Source organism: Fundulus heteroclitus, chromosome 4 (genome assembly GCF_011125445.2).
Source record: "Fundulus heteroclitus isolate FHET01 chromosome 4, MU-UCD_Fhet_4.1, whole genome shotgun sequence".
Classification (NCBI taxonomy): Eukaryota; Metazoa; Chordata; class Actinopteri; order Cyprinodontiformes; family Fundulidae; genus Fundulus; species Fundulus heteroclitus.
The window spans coordinates 22,484,733-22,505,684 of record NC_046364.1 but is presented as its reverse complement, the minus strand read 5'-3'; the positions used below and the strand labels follow the sequence as shown (position 1 = coordinate 22,505,684).

General features: G+C 43.5%; 1 protein-coding gene across 3 annotated transcripts in view; it reads right to left on the bottom strand.

Moving 5' to 3' along the window:
- The window catches only part of phkb (phosphorylase kinase, beta), a 134,511-nt gene that overhangs the window by 65,189 nt on the left and 48,370 nt on the right, over positions 1 to 20,952 (bottom strand). For all 3 annotated transcript variants that reach the window (XM_012873994.3, XM_012873993.3, XM_012873992.3), the window contains 6 exons: positions 20,408 to 20,503; positions 17,323 to 17,520; positions 7,766 to 7,823; positions 5,866 to 5,943; positions 3,500 to 3,658; positions 3,209 to 3,303 (listed from right to left, as the gene is read on the bottom strand). In XM_012873994.3, coding sequence (XP_012729448.2) covers positions 3,209 to 3,303; positions 3,500 to 3,658; positions 5,866 to 5,943; positions 7,766 to 7,823; positions 17,323 to 17,520; positions 20,408 to 20,503 — 684 coding nt within the window. The remainder of the gene's footprint in view (positions 1 to 3,208; positions 3,304 to 3,499; positions 3,659 to 5,865; positions 5,944 to 7,765; positions 7,824 to 17,322; positions 17,521 to 20,407; positions 20,504 to 20,952) is intronic.

Genomic DNA, 20,952 nt, shown 5'->3' with positions numbered 1-20,952 from the left:
TTAAATCAGATCTGTATGGATCCCTGCTATAAGGATCAGGATTTTAATAACTATGTACCCTGCTCTGTCAGAACCGGATCAACCCCATTATTTACTGTTAAGAACATCCTATGGATTTTGGGCTTGGCTTGATTTATTTAAACTGTTATTTTGTACAGGATGGATTGACTACACAACAACTTCAATAAAATAAATAAGCAAGAAGTGAGTGCACAAGTTTGAATTAATTGTATTTTTAGGATCATAATCATGCGTTCAGATTTTATGCACACACACCCACACACAGTGTTGGGTTAAAACACTTAATAACCACCAGCACGTTCTGGCAGGATTTCTGACCACTTTTTCGAAGCAAAACTGGTAGATCTCAGTTGAACTGGTTCTTCGCACACACCTGGTTCTTAAGCATGATCCACAAATGTTCTGTATACCTGTGCTTAGGGGTTCCCGAAAGCCTGACGTTCGCCTGCTCAGTTCTAAACGTCCTGATGGTACATCAAACTGTTAGCTAATTTCAATCATCTGACCACATCTAATCACAATGATGACATTAGATCAGTTAAGATGTTCAAGATTCAACCGAGACCCACCAGGCCTCATGCCCACCATGAACTGGAACTGCTGGAACACCAGAGTCCGTATCCACAGTGAAGCAAGGGTCATAAAGCCATGGGATTAGAGTCTGTTCAACCAAAAAAGAAAAACCCAACTGAAAATTTGCAACTTCCTCCATGGGCCACCCAAATGCATTCTGGAGAACGTCTGGCCACAGTGGCATGAATGATGCCAAGGCGAGGCCTTCAAACCTAAGACCACTCTACGATCTGAGAAGGTTGGTGGTGGCGCCATCTTGTTTTCAGCGGTCCCCGAGTAATGCACAGAGAAATGCGGCGTAACGAAGCGAGATTACCACCAGATGGTTTTTTTTTCAACTCCGCCACAGATCAACACCTAGATGATTAAATCTTGTGGCCAAGGTTCCCTGTCAAGAGCTCTGACAAATATCCGGTCAGGATTAGTCCAGAAGCTGGTTGTTGATGTAGCATCTGAGCGCTCGCAGTGCAACTTGCTATAGGCCATTCATCCAAACGTTAGTGAGGTCTATATAGTTGAGCTTGTACGTCTAAGATGTGTGTGGTGCCATCACTCCAATTTGGAAAGAGAATGTTTAGAACGTCCCCAACAGGAGCGATGAGTGGACGTAAACTTCTGACCGCAGCCACACATCAATTCAAATGCTTTACACCGCCCTCGGTCTCCTGTTAGCAGGGAAAAGATCCAACTGACACGTCACAAAGTCAAACATTTTATCTGCAAAGAGACAGGAGACTGAAAAGAAACTCGGCTATAGAGGCCGACACCAGGATGAAAACATTTCCTTTGTTCCCTCCGCAGACACTTGGATTTATTCGAGCAATTGTCACGCCTCTAAAGCCTTATCCTCTCTGTGCGCCTTGCTCTAGCTTTGTCTAATGTTTTCACGAGGCAGGTGAATATGTATCTGCAGCTTTCATCGGCGTGATCCTCCGAGCTGCCAGCCATAGTGGATATGGATTAGACCTCAGACATGATTGCTATTTAGAGAAATAAACAGGCTGGGTTTAATCCTCGCCTGCGAGCTTGGCCCCTGGCAGGGTTAAAAAAAAAAAAAAAAAAAAAAAAAAAAAGGGCGATAACTTCCGCTGGTTTGCTCTTGATGGGTGAAACACAATTAAGAGCTGATTGCACATGAGGAAGACAACAAAATGGCAGTGCCCAGGAGTGAGATCTTTTAGAAGATGCACATAAGTACAGCCCAGGGTGGCGATTAAGGACCGAGAACACACAGAGGAAGGTAAAACAGAGTCTTTGATATAATCCAACAATCAACTCTTTGAGAAGGAAAAAAAGGACTAGCAACAACAGAGCTAAACGTAAAAAAAAAAAAATCTTTGATAGAGACATTATCATTAATCCTCAGCTTCTTTTAATTTATTTCTGTTACCACTACACAATGTGCTGCTTTGCCTTCACAGTTTCACCAAGGAGATTCTTGTTTTTATACGGGAACGGTTGAGGTTAAGTATAAGTCACAAGTCCATAAACGCTCCCTTCAGGCATAAAACATGAATACAAAGAGCCGCTGAGCCTGATGTGGAGAGTCCCACCTGAGCTGCAGCTTAGTTACAGCTATGTTCCCAGAACTGAGAGGAACCGAATGTGTCTCACCGGACGCCGACCCCATTCCAAAGCCTTTCAGACGTACAGTATCTTGATGCTTTCTGGCGTTTTCATGTTTATCTTTACTGTCACATTGGGTTTTATAAGGAGGGCTGAAAGCTGACGTGACTAAAGAAGACGTGACCAGAGCAGACACACAGCAGAGCTCAGACCCAGAGCCGAGATGGGGGGAGAGCAGGGGACGGGCACTCAGGGGAAAGCTTGATCAAACAGTACAGAACCTCGTAGAATCTCTCATCGGTAACTTTACGCTGAGTTCCCGCTACGCTTCAGCAACCTCTACGGGCCTTTCATTTAAAGCCAGTCAGGCACCACCAGAATTTTGTTCCAGCTAACCCGGGAAAGCAGGGTTCTTGGCCATCGGAGGCCCGCCAGAGCATCGAAGCAAACCTTGCAGCCGCCTTGGAGCGACAGGCGACTGTGAGCTGATGACCCCTGACCTGATGGAGACCTCAACTGGTGGTTCACCTGGGGAGCGTATTGCTGGGGAGCATGCTGCTCACCCATGCAGGGGACAGAAAAAGCTTCTCCGAAACATTCCTTTGCTTGGCAAGCGAACGTTCTGACGCACATGGGACATGTGTCAGTCAGGTTATTGCAGGCTTTGGTTCATTCATTTACATCACAGGCTAATCGTTTTTATCATTCTGTGATATGAAATATGATCCAGTGGATCATATTTCATATCACAGATCATATGAGATCATATGAGAAAAATGTTAATTGAACAGTTTTATCATCGTGTGGGGTAGACCCACTTCAGAGATAGAAAACTGCAGTAGTGATTTAGGTCTGATCATTAAAGTGGTTTTCCTTTATTTCTCTAAGGATAAACACATAAGCAGACAGAAAAGTGGCACTCCAAGGTTATTAAGATATTAGATTAGTTCCTGTTGATGTATGATAAGACTGAAAGTCACAAGTTTGTTTAAAACGCAGTTTGGTCATTTGATAGACGACAGCAGTTCACGGTTACTTTTAGGCCCACCTGATTGGAGTATCGCATGCTGACATTGCGCTGATCTTGCCGCGGGACATATCTGTGGACGGGATCGATGTCTTTAGGGCTGATCAGCTCGTCCACTGGAGAGTTAGGGAACACACATGGAGAAAAGGAAAGACTATGAACACCCCTGAAACATTTCCAGAAAGGAAAACTGAAATTCTTCTCACAGACAGAATAACTGTCCTTAATGTGTACCCCGGATGGCACCGATACAAAGACTCCTAAAATCATTCATATATGAGGCATATGACGTTAAGACTGTGAGAAACTCACCCAGCAGCTTAGCTATGTTGTACATGGCCTGACCCCATAGAAACATCTTGCCATCACGGCCAGAGTTGCTAGGGAAACGCTTCTGGCTTCCATGTTTGTTCTGCTCCGCCTCCACAAAGTCGGCCGGTACGTAGTAGTATTTAGGGATCACAGCATGGCCTGACAGAAGAAACGACTGCTGTTAGCTTGGTGTCTGTACAGAGCGCATCCCATGCGTCTGGCTAAACAGAATCTAAAACAACCAGACATTACATGCCGACAGTCCAAGTTATGTTTGTAAAGGCAACACACACAGAATACAGCAACTACTCCATCTTAAAGGTGAAACATTTAATTCACAAAAGTGAGAAAAGAAGTAAAGGGATGAAGCAAAAGCTGTTTTTTTCCTACTTTTTCTGGTGATTATTTTGTGTTTTAAGTTGGTAAAAAAAAAATTCTGTAATCTAGAGAAACAGGTTCTTGCCTTTGTGGACACACATATGCATGTTCCACGTTACCGATAACGGGAATCTGCTCTTAGGAACATTACCACCACACCCTGTGATTTTTGTACTGAACTTTAAACTGAAACATGTTGTGTTTGCTCTGACTGAAGATAGTTTTACACGTGTGTTGTTCCCCTGAAATTTTCTCAACATGTTCCAGAGTGGTTTCAACTCTTTTTTTCACATCTCTTACCAAGTCTGTGCTAATGTCTCTGGAAAACTTATAAATTTTCTCTGATGTCAATGTGTGCTATGTTTGTGCAGTGATAAGAGGCCCTAATAAAGGCACTGATGCCCCTTTTCTCATTTTGTTTCATTATAACCACATAATTCATGAAATTACATGATTTTATGCACTTGTTTTTAGAATTAAAATACCAAAATGTGTGGAGCACTTGCATTTAGCCCATTTTACTCCGATACCATCCAAATAAAAAGCAGCACAGCCAAATGCCTTGAGTCACAACAACGCTACATCTGGCAGAAAACTGGATATCAACCTGAACGCAGCATCTCCCTGGGGAAACATGGTGGTGGCAGCATCATGCTGGGGGATGCTGTTCTTCCGCAGGGGAGGATCAAAGCTTAGTATCAAAGTGTTGGAATACCTTGGTTAAGATCTAAAGATTCAAGATTTATGGCACAGACAAGGACTTTACATCCAATCTGACTGAGCTGGGGAATGCTTTAGCATTTAGCTATGTAAAGCTAGCTCTAAAAGACTTATATGTGGAATCGCAGTGAAAATGTAAAACACATCGAAGGGATACCAATGCTTTTACAAGGTACCGGATGCATTTTTGTCCACGTTGTCTTTGAAACTTGATAAATACACTAAAATGTATTTGTCAAGAAATTTAAAGTGTGGGAAAAAAGAAAGGAAAGGCATCATCCAGATCAATATGAAGCACAATCTGCTTTTCTACGGCCGCTCTGAACAAGCACTAAACATGGAACCGTGCAGGTCTGACATCGTTTTCTGCCGCCTGCATGCCGCTCCGGATTATCTTCAGAGTGCACAGCCAGAGGAGAATCCCCTGCTGGAAGTTGCAAATGCACAGACAGTTCTGACCTGATTCTCTAAATATTCACCAGCATCCATGTGTGATACAGCTTTTAAGTCTGTTTGGTCTGAAACTTTTGCTGTACAAAGACGTGCAGGCTGCTAACGTCTGCATGCAGCCTACCGATAACCCCTGCTCAGCATAACTCTGTTTATGTTTGTCATCCTAGTTTAGTTTTTTTAGCACAATGACGGCCATATTGCTACGGTTTTATGCTAAATAAGCAGACATACACACAGCGGAAGACTGGGTGTCTGTGTATTAGCAAATCAATTAGAGTCAATGAATCCTTTGGACTGCAGCAATCACATTTGGCTCTTTTGCTCTCTCATTAACATTAATGGTGAAAAAAAAATAAAACAGTTTTCAATCATGCTATCCTCCAAAGCCCAACCAATTAACTTCAGAACTCTGTGCTAATTTACACAGAACAAGTACAAAGGCTCTACGGAGGCAACTTATGTCTCCCGCTATTATCCCGTCTACACTCCAATTATTCCAGTTCTATTGTGAATGGACCCGAGGATACTCCAAGTGGCTGACGTTCTTATTATGCAATGGTCTCCGCCCGCTGTAACGGCTGCAGGTGGATAAAGAAAAGTCAGGGTTTCGGCTCATCAGGCTCATCAGTCAGCTACACTGCCGCCCTCCTGTGAGCACTATGAACATGTACGACAGGGTTTAATAAGCGGCTGCTTCTAAAACACCAAAGACCAGACAGAGGTCGGGGACGAGAATCAAAAGCTCAGAGATAAACCACACAGATAAAAAAAAATAACGCTGCTGAATGTGTAGCTGCGTTTATGTGATAACTTACCCTCGAAAGACTGGAAGATGATGGGTTCAAGGAGGTCCTGGTATTCCTTCACCTGTGCCTTGTTTCCTCTGAACACGCCTGAAACAGACACATTTGTGACTGGATGCTGACTGCATGGGGGAGAGGGTGCCTGCGTCTCTGCTTGCAGCTACGAGACAGATGGGGATCCCAGATCTCATTGTCTCTACCACTGCATGTCACCGAGTGAGTCCTCACGACATTTACAGCAGGTTTATACGCCGTCACATTACGTTAACGTCACCGTCACATGGAGACAAACGGCAGGTGCCCATAGTATGAATCACCTCAACTTTGGATGAAGACCAGACAGAAAGTTTGTCCTTCACATCTGGTGCATCTGCTTATGTGGGAGTCTAAGTAGATCCACACTATGAGGCGTCCAAAAAGCCTTGAGCCGACATCTGAATGTGTTGCCCAGTCCAGTTTGCCTCAGGCTTGGGCCACTGTGAGATTTTAACATTACCGGTACATCTCAGTAAAATGGAACAAAATGTTCTCTTCTGATGGGGCTCACTTGTCATTAGCGATGACTTTCGCAGGGATTTACAACCAGACTGACCCAAAACTAAAAGGTTGTAGGATTTTTCAAGAATAACAACAGTTGTTCAGAAAAAAAAAAAACATTTTGGTCTTTCCGCTCTTTTAGGAATTGCTTGTTATTTCCAGTTTCATAGCAGTGTAATATTACTAAATGTGAACAGTAGTTTGTCCCAGTTCCCCTTAATTTGACTTCCTGAATGAGTGGCAGTGCACAGCAACAGGTGGGGGAGGGGTGGAGTGCTGCGGTACTTTATACCCCCTGCCGTAGAAAACTCTGCTCTCTTTCACTAGCTTCTCATGAGGAGGACTTTAAATTCTACAAATAACATGATGCTAGATGTTAGTATTCATAACCAGCCGACACCTTTAGTTTTTTGCCTTATAGGCTCCCCTCCGTTGTAACAAACTAAGGATGGGTGGGAATTTTTGTCACTACAGTACATGAACTAAAATGGAACAAACAGCTTTGTTTGATAAGTTAATATCTTGTTTTTAATGGCGCCTCACTATAATGCACTGTAATCAAAGGAGGAGTTAGGGCCATAGAAGGGCTCAGTAAGCCGACGTTTACTGCCAGGTTTGGATAAAACCCGAGCGCTTATAGCGCCACACAGTGGTGACAAATGTGACCTCAGATGCTGCTGTCCTGTGCATCAGATTTAAAGGCAAGATAAGCCAAAGGCCACAGCTTTCAAGACGTTCTGTTTGGGGCGCCATCAAAAGAACTAACCTAATTTAGGTCCGGCGTCAAAACAACCAGAAAAAGGTAGCCCATCACGAGTGCATCGTGTGATTAAAAGCAAAGCTTCCAGCAGACATGCAGAGGAACTCACTGGCTTCATCTCCAAGCTGATGGCTTGTAGCTGTCTGGGCTTTATTGAATTTACTGTCCTATGAAGAACCTATTTAATCTCCTGTAATTACACCATAAAATGCAACATTTGCAGTGCAATAGTCCCATGAGAATCAGAGAATAATGATCATGAACGTAACAAATTAATAAAGATAGCAGCATTTCTTTATTTTAGTTATATTACATTTATAACACTATCACCTTATAATGATCTGCTCCATGTCTTAGTGTGTTTTTCAGAAAAACAAGAAAAACAATTGCCACGTTTTTAACTACAACAGCTTTGTAAAGGTAGAGTCTGTGTGCTTCGAGTAGCTGTGCCTGCAGGGTGCGTACGTCTACGCGTGTTTTGGAAAAAGCCGTCACCTTGAATTATCACCAGTTTTGTCAGTTCAAGAATCAATTACATTTCTCCCTACAAGCAGATCTTTCTGTCCTGCCCTATCGAGGCGTCACATAAGCAGCAGCGAGGAGAATGAGGCTTACCGTCAATCATCATGTAGATGAAAAACATGGGAAACTCGCATTCGATTCCATCAAAGAGCTGCAGAAACACACAGAGAGGAGGAATTAGTTTGCTTTCCTGTTTTACAAAGCAACGAGCTTAAATTGAAAGCAGTAAAGCCCCTTAAATATCAAACAGCGGGGAACAAAGAAAAACACAGAAAACATATCATTCTGTATGAAAACACGCTTGAAAAAAAACCCCAAAGAAACAATTACGCACTCCAACAAGGCTTGTTGGTATTTCTGTCATTTAAGGCAGTTGTGTTTCTGGAAATCTGAAACGCTTGACAGAAGTCAGACCTAATTGGCCACATCAAAAACCTGCTTGAGAAGTTCAGCATTACATACACTTTTCTACTGGCCCTCCACTTATGCTTCCATCCTCAGTGTGATGGCATGAAACGAATAAGGAAGGCAGGTGTGTTTTAAGGCCCTCCTATGGAGAAGACAAAGACCAATTCATGACAACGGGACAAACACATGCAGCCCTTCTGACAGGCGGCGGTGAATCAGCCGATGTTTACAGGAGAAAGGTAAATAACAGACCGTGTTTCAAACTCAATAAAAGATCTCAAAACAAAACTGGTAGTTACATCAACCATTTCGCTAGCAGAGCTCTACATAACAGCTTGATCAATGGCCTGAAACCAATACTGAGGTTTTTGATTTGATTAAACACGTGCCCTCTGGGGACAACTCGCAGACTGCTTTGCTGCCATCTTGATGCGAAACCTAAAGGCAGCAGCAGGAGGACAGAATTTCTCCTACAGAAAGGCTTTAATACAACCCATGGGTAGAAAACTGCTCTGCAAACATCATCCTGCTGTGCCCTGTCGTATCTCTAACATCAACAGCAAATACAAGACAGGCACAGCCCTGTCTGCTCAAGCATCCTACCCTATAGGATATTTCATTTTGCAATGTTGACTGTTTTAATTAAAGTAAAGTATTTTTACATGTTTTCACAGGACACCCGAGGCCCAGGGGCGACTCGCCCCCTTCAGCGGGGGCCCAATAGAGCCGTGGAGCACAGGCCCCGTGAATCAGCCGGCAGGAATGAGTCAGCACACACCTGAGCACCCAGCCCCAGACACCGAGGACCACCAACGCACCGGCGGGTCAAAGCGCCAGCCAATGGAGGGGAGCCGGATGAGGGGGATGGGCTCCACACTTAGTGGAGACCCAAGATGCCCCAGGAGAGGGGGAAGTCCAAAACCCAGGTACACAGTCACATTCACATGACCCCACTCCGGAGCTCCCACATGCAAACACTCTTGACCACACATGAAAAAAAAGAAAAAAAAATGTTGCGAGATTTTAGACCTCTTTGCCTCCCCTCTGTTTGCGTTTTCCCTGCATTTGGGTCCCTCGCAACCATCACCTCCTCTTATGGCAAAAAAAGGATTGTGATTTATTGAGATAACGATAAACTTCAAACTGATGATGTTTGCCACCTCCCACCTGGCAAAGAAGGCCCAACAGCAGCTCTCCTTTCTCAGGAAATGGAAACAGACTGGACTTTCCACTAAGCTGTTAAAAAAACATTTACAGAGCTACAATAGTAAGCATTTTATGTCTCACTGTGACTGTGTGGTACGGACATATGAATTGTGGGATACCTAAAGGTCCGGTAAGGGTCATCACAAGGCTCCTAGGCTAAACTAGCTGGCGAGAGGAAGCATATAGGGTCCTTTTCCTACCTCCTTCCTTACTGACTGCATATGTGCATTATTTATTTATTCATTTATCTCTTTATTTATGTCTTCTTTTAGAAAAAAATATTTCAGTGAGTCAAATCTAAAATTAACTATAAAGACAGACTAAGACAGGTGGAGAACTATATTTTTGTCAGGAGAGACAGATGAGCATGTGAGGTCAGAACACAGCAGAAGAAAGAGAAAAGAGAGAGAGGAAAAGGACAGAGATAGAGAGAATAGATGAGAGAACAAGAGGATATGAGAGACATGAGAAACATTAAGACACATAACAGGACCCTGAAGGAAAGAACATGGAAGAGAAAATAGGATCTCTCTAGTATTTGATAAAACACTAGAGAGATCCTACGCTACACACAAAAAATGCTACAGTCTTGTCTGTGCCGTGTGAACAATGAACATTCATATAAACTCATTGGTGTCATTTCAGTGAGTCGTGGTTGTGCCGAGTCCCCTGTTGCTTCAGACGATGTCACTCCTATGGATTGACACACACAAATACCTGTCATATACACAGTCAAGTCCCTTATGGCAATGCACTGTTTGACCAGCTTGCAACCGGGGAATCGCTTCAGAAACATAAAATAAAAAACTAACAGACTTAAAAACAGCTTCTTTCCCAAAGCTGTGAGGCCTATCAACCCCTTGCTGAAAATCAACAAACCATCAATTCATAATCTTTACATGTTATAAAACGCACTACTGGTTACACAGCTTTCTGATCTGAGGAAAAACCATTCAACATACACTTCAGTCTCTCAGGGATTGTCTGGTTAGACACCCATGCAGATTGCATGATTGTGTAAGTTAATCTATTGCACAATGTTTCAACTGCTTTCTGACTTTTGACTTGAAAATGAGTCCATAAGCTGCTAAGGACTTTAGGCCTGCCTAAGCCCCCCAGGGAGTGATGTGGTTGGCCAGTGCAATAAACTTGTTTATTAAAAAAAAGAGGTAAGATTATGTCTTGTTGTGTCTGCGTGCGATGCGTAACTATGTGCATTCCATTTCCCAAATATCCCCCATTGTGGGACAATAAGGTATTTCTTCTGTTATTCTGAGCCGGTGTCTGCCTCACCAAAAACTTAATTATGGTAACACAATGACAATAAAGCTTCTTTGATTGATTCTTGCCAACTCCAAAACAGTCGCCGTATGGCTGGAACTATATTCCCCCTGTGAATTCCAATTAGTCAAGAAATAAAATGTTGAAACGTATGATTGAATGCGAGTAGGACCTTAGATCTGGACAAAACACAAAGCCTAAAAAAATAAATAAAATAAATAAAAGAGTTCTGTAAATAACAGCATGATATCTATAACTGCATACTAAACAAAACCAACGTCCAACTGTAAGGAGATCAAAACAATTATCACACTGGTAATTATCTATTTAGTAGAAATCTGTGCATGCACGGCAGTGCAGACTGCAAACAGGTGCGCTCACATGTACATGTCACTCCATCGCTCTCATTTGTTGTCATTATCTTTGTACCCCTGTCTCTGTCAATATTTTCCACACTGATGGAAGATAAAGGAGATTAGATCTTAATGCACAAACAAAGGCCTAATGGAACTGACACTCGTTGCCATTCAGAGGCCACTGTCACAATCTCTGAGCGGATACCTCTGTCTTTAAACGCTTTATGTCTTCACGCCGCGATTATGCAGATCTGTCGCACCTCAGGCTGTTTGGCAGCAAAGAAGAGGCACAGCTGTAGCCATCAGGCAGTTACGGAGAGGGGAGAGATGGGAAAAAATGATAGACAGAAGCACGCGTAACACCATGCAGAAACGGAGGGAGGGCGGTGAGTGGCGGAGGGGCAAAGGCAGTCTCTCAATGAGGCCTGCGCTTTTTTGCCCTTTTAGGCTGTAAACACGCAACGCTCCCTGGTGTTTTGTGCTTGAGCAGCTTGACTGATTGGTAAAACTGTCTGTCACGCAGGCAGCTGCTGCTCTCTGTCAATGGTAAGCAGACAGGAAGCATAGGCATCTGCCCCGCCATGAATTCTCTCTAAACACCAACAACAACAGCTTCAATCAATGTCCTCTGCAGGGACACCTGGCCTACCTGCCACTTCATCCCGCCAGAATGAGCTCACACTGCGCTTCCCTCCCACAACCATCCATAACGTTTCGCTGTGTTCTTTCTATAGACGCCTGCCGGCTTTTTTCCACGATTTAGGCCAGAAAATGTGTCTTTCTGTTTAAAATCTAACCAGTAACAATACTCAGCCTCCCGGAAAGGCAAATATTTGGTACAGTATTACCACTAGAAAGGAATATGCAGTAATATATGGGACCTTTGACTAACAAAAAACAAACTGTCTGACCCCATTGTAGTGCATACTATTCTCCTGGGGTCTTTAGTTTTGTATTTCAAAGTTGATACACTAAAATGTTAGATAAGAAAACATGGAACTGTGTTTGCTGGTCTGACTGAAGGCGTGAAGGAGCCTGAAGAACTGCTGCATAATTCTGAGCCTCAGAGTCTTTTTATCCCATTAGCTGCAGGATTAAACGCAGCTAATTGGGAAGTGGTTCAGAGTGAGGGCCTCATGAGTGCCCACTTGGGCAAATCAAGGGAGCGCCTTCGCCGTCTGTGGTTTCTTTAAATTGCCGCTTGGCTGCGCTGAATTTAGCCTCAGCTCGCAGTCATAAGTCTTTTCTCAGCATTCCTGATGGGCTTCAGAAACCAACGTTGATAGTTCACCCGTTAGCACCCAAAGGTGACTTGTAGCCTGCTGTCTTTTGCTGTTCCTGGTCGTAGAAAGAACATTTAAAAATGCTGGGGTCACCTTACACTGAGGGAGAGAGAGGGAAAGAGAGGGAAAGAGACGGAAAGAAACAGACTACAGCAAACCTCTGAAGACACGATGAAAAAATGACCGTCGTCTGGAGATTTTTTAATCGATCTCTTTCATTTGGTGTGAACTCTTTCATTGACAGTGCAGACAAGGGTGCTTGTTCCCGTGGGAGTCAAAACCGCACGTCGTCCTGAAGCTGAACATTAGTCTGCAGCAACATAACATCATCTCTTGAATTCTCATTCTATGAACACCTTCAGACTTCCTGTGTGACTGACTGATGCAGTGTAAACGACAGCAGCTTCTAAGCCCCCCTGGATTGAGCTCATTAATTCGGAGACAGTCACTCCATAGCCGAGGCCTTGATTTGTTTTGCTTCTTCTGCCTGACTCGGTCATGCCGCGCTTATTGAGCTGATTATGGAGTGAATGCACGCCGTTGCCAATTCAAAATTAAAATGGTGGACTCGCAGAAGGATACGAAATACGCTCGTGCCTACAAGGGAGCACCACCACACCAATAAACAAGATATGGGGTAAAGGGAGGGAACCTGCGCAAGGCCATGTTAGAGATTCCATCATTGTCACTTTGTACATGTCGTATTAAATAATACTGTATATTCTTATTCGTTGTTTGTACCTGTAATACTTTATCAGCTGGTTTTGCTGTTCTTTTTATATCTCTCTGTTGTGCCATATTAAAGCCATGATGATTGATGTCAGATTGAATTCTGACCATGTACCATGGAGGAGGTACCAAAAAGGAATTTCCCCACAGCCACAAAGAAGAGTTTCATGCTGGGACGGCCTCTCTCTCTCTCAGCAGGGTGCTGCTGTAAACCTCCCCCCACATACAAAGGTCTGAGCACTTGCCAGGTGGCTAACTAACCACCTCTGCAAGCCACCACAGACTTCCAGTCTTCATTTCTGACCAGACTCACTTCTCTCAGACCACTTTTCTCCTGGAGCCCTCGAGGAGAGGGGGGCTGCCACCCCTTTTTCACCTTCCTTCCACCCTGAGACAAAAGGAGGAGAGGGAGACGGGCCTGAACCACGATGGGCCTGAAAGACGCACCCTCCAGCACCTTGGAGAAATCTCTCTTCGCCCAGGGACATGACCGGTTAAATCAGAGTTAAGTCTGATGTCTTAACCTCAGCGTCAGGAGCAGGAGTAAAGGAATTCCGCCATGCCAGAAACAGCTTTGTTTATATCCTCTCAGCTTTTACAGGAATGCGGACTCCAGACGGAGCTAAAAAGCCAGAAAAGGGCCCGCCTACGAATGCTGAGGAGAACCTGCTGAAATCGTGACTGCAACTGGGTCGGGGGCTGTCTGCAGGACATCGGGCCTCCGATCCTGACCACATGTGGCTGCTGCTAGGCTGCAGAGCTGCAGTCTGCTGCTGAAATGACATTTTCCCTTTTCACTGCCTTCCTTGGATGACCAAAGTGGACCGATCTCACACAAGGCATCGACAGGTTGGACAGAGAGACCCAAAAGGGAAAGTTAAATGGTTCATTTGGAAATGTGTGATGCGTCCACATGGTGCTTTAAACAAAGGGGATAACGGAATTAGCCCATGCTAGCATCCTGGTCCATGGCATTGCTGATATGGTTCAAATGTGTTTTATGGTTATAACAAACGTTATCTCTACAGGGGTTTCATACATTAATGGGATGTTAATGTTTATGTTTTCCGGCCACTCATTATGACTAAAATAAAAGTTGAAGCTTTTAAAGTCAGCGCCCAAAATCCGCTAGCCAAAAGGCTATTTAGCTCCTGGTTACATCCGGTTCCGGACTTTCAAAAAGGATCTTGTTTTAAAGCATAAGGCTTGTTTGTTTTGCTCCACCGTTTTTCGATAGTGCTATGAGCCTTATTCCCACATTAATATGGAAAATTAATGTTGATTTAAAGGCTTTTAGTTAACTTTAAGAGTAGCCGATTTTAGTGACCGATCGGCACAGCGCCCCCTAGCGCCCGGAGGTAGAATCGCATTAATAAGATTGGCTGTTCATAAAGTTTAAATGATTTTACTGAGCAAACCATTTTTTAAAATATTATTTCCTCAAAGTAATGTTTTGTGGAATTCAAGATTTTATTGGGAATGGGTTAAACACATACCAAAGTTTGTTCTGAATTAGTTAAGCTAATTTAACCTCAATTCATATTCTTTAAGATTAACTGTGGTACTTTAACTCAAATAAAATGTTATTTAATCAAATAACGTTATGTTTAGTCAGGATTCACATTGTGAACGGATTGAAAACATGCCAAATGTTCTAAATTAGTTAAGGTAATTTAACTCCATTCCATGCTCTTTGAATCAGATCTGCAGTGAACCAGGATTCACTGAATTATTCTGATTATGATCAACAACTTTTGTTTTGTCTTTTGTTTTATTTTTAGTTCCTTAGCTTTCTTTTTATCTTCATTTTGCTTAGTAGTTTAGTTAAGTTTCACTAGCCAAGTAGAGAGGATTTGTTAATCGAAATATAGTGTTAATTCAGGTAAACAGCATTATATAGTGATATTCTCTAGATGTTCATTCTATTTCTGTTATAAAATTCTTGAACTTGAAGAGAAGTTGTCACTCCTTTATTCTATGTGTGTGCAGGTTTTGCTGGTAAAAGATCGCTAGTGCTCGAATTCATCCCTTTCAACCATTGTCCTGATATCAGCTTAAGAGCTGATCATCACCAGACAATACTTAACAGACAGAGTGTTATTTATTAAACATTAAAGAATTTTAAACAGTGTATAATTGCACAACACTCTTTGCAGCTGAGAAGCTGACTGAGGATGCTGTATCGTTCTCGCCCTTTTTTTCCCCCTCTTCTATGTTGTTGTTTCAGTGTCCATTTAACATTAAACATTCCCTGCATACATTCTAATAAAGCTTCTTGCATGTATAAATCAAGCAGAGCCCTATGGCGAAAGCAGTAAGGCTCCGCTTGTGAAAGTAAAATCTGTTGGGCTCTCTTTGGCATTAAGACAACAATTCTTATTGCTACATTGCCAGACAGGACATAAAAACAGAGCTTCCATCATAAAGGCAACAGCTACTTTAGGATTACGCTTCTCAGTACATTAAGCACATTTAAACTGTTTTTCTGTTTAATGTAGTATCTGTGCTTCTCTTCAGAAAAAGCATGTTTGTCCTCAAATAAATTCAACATATGTAAAGACGTGCTTTTCTATTGCAGATTTTTCTGCATTGGATCCGAAAAGCTCTGGAGACCCATGGTCAACAGCCCAGATAGGTGGACAGAGTAAAATCCCCGTATTTACGACAGGGCTAGCTAATGCAACTTTGACGTGGTGCATTTCAGTGAATGATCTGCGTTTAGAAATAGCCTTCAGGAGAGCAGCTGAGCTCAAACCGCCACAAGAACTTTTCAGCGATCGCACATCACTAATTCTTCTTAGGGTGGCGAGTGTGTCTAAGGACAGTTTTTAAAGTCTCTGTAGCTCAGTGTTTATTTAGAAGAGTCTCTGTGCAACTTTCCCGGTAGGTCAAGTGAGTTTGTTTGAAAAACAGTCCACACCTGTAGAGGAGAGAGCCAGACGGGAGTCATATGGATCGCTTCTCTCCTTGAAGCCAGGGGTTGTCTCTGCACCTGTGCCCAGGCTGCTGTGCAGCTTTACCGCTTTGCTTTGACCCCTTTATCTTTCAGCACCGTGTAGAAGCCAGTGTTCGGTCAGAAACAGTGGCTCTACTCAGTGTTGGGATCAGGACTGCAGGATGTATGATTCATGGCAGATTTACTCATTTATATCAAACGCATTTAAAACAAAAGCATTCCTTCACAACAACCGATATGGATTTTTTTTGTGTTGAAGCAGTTGATAAAGAAAATATTTCTAAGTGCTACAGCTACAGCCAAAGACTAATTTATTAAGTTGTCAAATTAGGTGTGGGACTTTAAAGTCACTTCTAATGAAATACAGGATGTGTCGTTTCCAAGAGCCGGATCATGATTTTCCTTCCGTATGTGACCCGGAACATAAAGTACACCTCCTGTTTCACAGAAGGATGAGACGTGGTGAATTTCACTAACATTTCAGTACCTCTACTAAACTGATGAGCTGATTTCTGGCTTGTAGAAGCTGCTGAAAAGCAGGTGCCATTATGTCGTCTCCACCAGCGTTGTTCATCTTTCAACAGATTTTTTTTTAACCTTCTTGGAAAACAGCTCGGTCAGATCAGAAGGTGTCCAAAAAGCAATTTTCAACTCTTCCCCTAGAATCTCAGTGGTTAGGTTTGGACTTTGACTGGGCCATTATAACATAGAAGGCTTTGATCTAAACCACCTGACTGTACGTGTAGAGTTGCTGCTCTGCTGGAAAGTATACCTCTGCCCCACGCTCAGGTATTCTGCACCCTTTACCAGCTTTTCTTGCAGCACTGACCTGTATTCAGCTCCATCCCCATCAACTCAGATTAGTTTCTTCTGTTGGAAAATGGCACCTCCATAAAGGCAGACACTACATACGTCCTGTTGGGGGCGGTGTGCAGTGTAAATTTGCTTCCACACACAACATTTTGCATGCAGGCCAAAATGTCAAACTGAGGTCTCATTCCATGACACCATGGTACCGTAGGTCTGTAGCTGTGCTATCTTTATTCCGTTTTCAGATGATAGATTGATCAGTGCTCAATGGGACGTTTAACACTTGGAACTGAACCGTGCCTTGAACCTTCTATCCTGTCCTTTCCTTTGGACTTCTCAGTTCGGTGCTACTTTTATGTGGGTCTGTCTCACAGAATCCTAAGAAAGCACATTAAGGTTTGTGGATTTAATGTGACAAAGTGTATAAAAAGGTCCAGGAAACGAAAAAGGCACTCAACACACTGACTGATGTTCTCCGTTCAAGATACATTTGTCTATCATTGTAAAACTGAAAGGCAAAGTAGCTTTTCATAAAAAAAGAAAGTCCTAAAGTCCTTAGCAGTGGACCGAGCAGGGCTGCTGGATAGAGACAGGAATCCTGACAGGAGTCCCAACACTCACCTTCATTTCAGCGGGTTTGTAGTAACGGCGGTTCTTGTCTTCGTTAGTCGTGCGGTAGCCGTCCCGGAGGAATCGCTTGAAGCCATATTTGCCCCGTAGCTTCCGAACAATCTTGTCAAGCGTTTGACTGTAGAGAGCGTCGTCGTCGACCGCAAAGGCCGGGTAGCTGATGGTGGGAAGCAAGGCGGCATCCGTGTTCTGCCAGGGAGGAAGGACACAGCAAACTGCTGACAGCATCTCAACATAACACAGCATCAGGACTCACATATAACTCTATTCACAATCAAACTGTAACACAGCCAGTCATTAGGATTAAACATTGCTGTTAGGTTTAAGAAGCTAATATGACTGGACACCTCATAATCTCAGTTCAGTTTGTTGAGCAGGAGGAAAAAAAAAACACCATTAGGTTCCATCTTCACAGCAAACAGCTATAAATGCTTTTCTGCTTCATCAATCAAGAGCAGTTTCTCAAAAAAAGAATGGCTTGTATGGCTTTTGCTGCGCGGACAATGACTTTCCTGGGAGCGGTGAGAAGTTCATTCAGCATCGGGCTAAATGAGAGCCTCTCTGTTTGATGCTGCTTTGTATTGGATTCATCCACAATTTGCACTGATCTGTGCGGTAACAAAGGCTGAGGCAGAAGCATTTAGCCCCCACCCTTTTATCTGACATCTCATTACAACTGCAGTGCATATTGACAAGGCCGCTGCAACTCCAGTGGCCCGATAAAGAGCAGAGCAAACCCCGCGCAGCGGCTGAATATTGAAATCGGATCTTTTGACGTAGAGCACGCAGCCCTGATACGGTATTAGTATCTTTGTTATCTTGATGTAATCCTGCGCTGTTGCACCCCTTCCTTCCTGCTCCTTAATGTCAATCTCTCACGGCTAAAAACACCCCTCTGATGCTCTAATTACCCTCATTTGATTCCTCAAATACCGATGGTAGCATTTCTGCACGACACATTCAGCGCGCGCCCATACATACATACTGATGTGATCGCTGAAGTGTCTGCGGGAGGTGGAGTGAAAAGAGGAAACAATTTTGTGCCTACTCCCTCCTCCTGATTCCATTTCTTTTTCTTCCCCCCCCCACATTTGCCTCGCTGCAGCCGGGAGGCCACCTCTCACTTTTGCCAAATCTTACTGAACGCTGAACCGTCAGCAGCACAGGTAATGACCGACCCCACGGGAGAAATACTATTCTAAATTGAAACGGTATCCAGCGACTGACTGTTTGTTTTGATGTGTGCGATTAACCTTTGATACGTGTGTGGCAGGTTACCATTTGGGAGAGGACATGCTGGTGAGAATCACAAAACGGCATGAAAGGGGTGGGGAACGGCTGCTTCCAAATGTGCAAATTTAGATATTTTGTTGACAGAGGATCAATCGGCAAGGATTTACACGGATAGTGTGATTCTCTATTACCTCGATGGGACTAAACCAAGACAGAACCATGCTCAGCATGGCACCAGACGCGGTTTAGAGACCCCAATAAACTTCAACAAGCTTACTTGTTAAAAGATGTGAGAATAGACAACATATTCAGCCCTGCAGAGTGCACCAACGATCTGTTGAGTGTGACCTGTTTTTCCCCTTGGTTTCATTAACACAACTAATCTTTCATGTTGACATTTTTCTCAGCCTCCACCTGTTGCCATCTCACTCCTCCTGCTGCTAACGCTCAATTAATTATTATTCTGCTGGACGCTTTCTGGTCTTCAGCATTAGTCTACTTAACCTGTTACCAGCTAGTCACACCTAACGGACTAATTGCATTGCAGCCAAGGGTCTCCTCATGCTCTGTGCAACTGTCATAACATCGTTAACGAAGCTTGCCGCGTGAAGCGGTCCACCCCTGCTTGTGTTTTGTCAGAGGAATTGACGCGGGAGATGAGAAGTGACGACAATGTGTTTGCTAAATCGTAGCTTGTGGAAAGAAAGCTAGAAACAACAAGCGGCGCTCGTGATGAGAGATGCACTGCAGGCGGAAAGCAGGCAGCTATATTTGTTCACGTAAATATAAAGCAGTTATAGGACTCCTTGACGGCAAGAGTGAAAACATCCGCCTCTCATGTGGTGGCGTGTCACGGATAAATGTTTGCCACCAGGCACACATTAATATGTTAACCCCAATAATAACGTTCGGCTGCGTTTTAAATTTTACATTAATACTGCTCTAAATTTGATGCCGTCACTTCGATAATCACTCCTGCTTGCAGTGTATTTATTTTAGTGGCTGTCGTGTCACTGATGTCTGTCTCGTCCACCATGACGTGTGTTGCGGCCCTTCTGGGCCAAGGCATCCTTGTGGTAGAGGGGTTAAACCCAGTGGGTCTTTTATTTGGTTAGATAAAGGTTGAAAAGAGAAATCTGCTTCCTTATTTGGTGCAAAAAGAGGTTTGGCTCTGATATTTAAATAAAACAATTAATTTTATTGTGAATATTTAAAACTATATATTTCATTTGTGGTAAACAATCCCCATTTATACCATTAGCTCTGACAAACTGGAGGTTGTTGACGTTTCCCTGTTTGCTACTATTCCAATTGTGCAGCTTGACCCGGCCGGGTCCAGAACGTAGCAGAAAACTGGACCTGTTCCGTATTTTGACAGCGACGTTCGGAGAAGTCACGAAGAATGTGGAACTGTTCTCATTAATTAAAATAACGGCGTAGTTGCTCCATCGGTCGGACGTGACCAAACGTGAACGGAACGGAGCCGTCACGGAGGATGTGGAATCTGGGGGTTACAATCAGACATTCAAAGCTGTGCAATAAAAATAGTTTAAATGCTCATTTGCAATCTAAATTTTGATATTTGACTCTTTCATTGGTGAAAAATACTCCAGTAAGTAGTATTTGAAGACTCGAGAGAGAAAGACGGAGACAGAGATTTGGAATTTTCCCCGCAGCATAAAACCGTGATAGTCAGTAATGAGAGCCGGCACTCTGATATGCAGCAAATCTGGATAAAGGTCCTTCATTCTAAGACGTAAGGAAAAGTATGGTGTTCTTGGTTTGACTCAAACATTTCCACTGCTGGGGTCGTTGTGGGGCGCGGGTGCATGGAGGGACTCACATGAGAGCGAGACTCTCTGGGCAGCAGAGAGGACAGCGTTTGCCTGTTCCTGTTGTGGGCGTCCAGATCCACAAATATCACAGACCATGAGCAGCCCTGCAGCGGGGAAAGCACACAAAGACACAGCACGCCGGTTACTTAGGAACTGTTCACGCATTACAGGTGAAGTGCCGGCTAATAGTGTTCGACTCTCAATGCGCACACCCACAAACATTCACACTTGGCAAGTCATCCATCATTTATCTGAGGAAAGAAAAGAGAAATAAATAAGTCAACTAAAACCGCTCGCCTTTAAAGCCCTCAACATCACAGCTCAAGCGTTCACACATCAGAACAGAGCGTTTCCCTGGAAATTCAGGGGGATGTTGCAGCTGGATGTTTCCTGGTCTGGATATTTCATGCACGCTCGTTTGAAGTTGAGTGTGGGAGTGTTTGAACAGCAGAGAACTGAAGTCGTTATAGGAAGATGAAGAGCAACAATCAGAACGCAGGCTGTTCATCCAGTGCAGTTAAATATCTCTAGGAAGAGCGGGGTTGAAGCTATT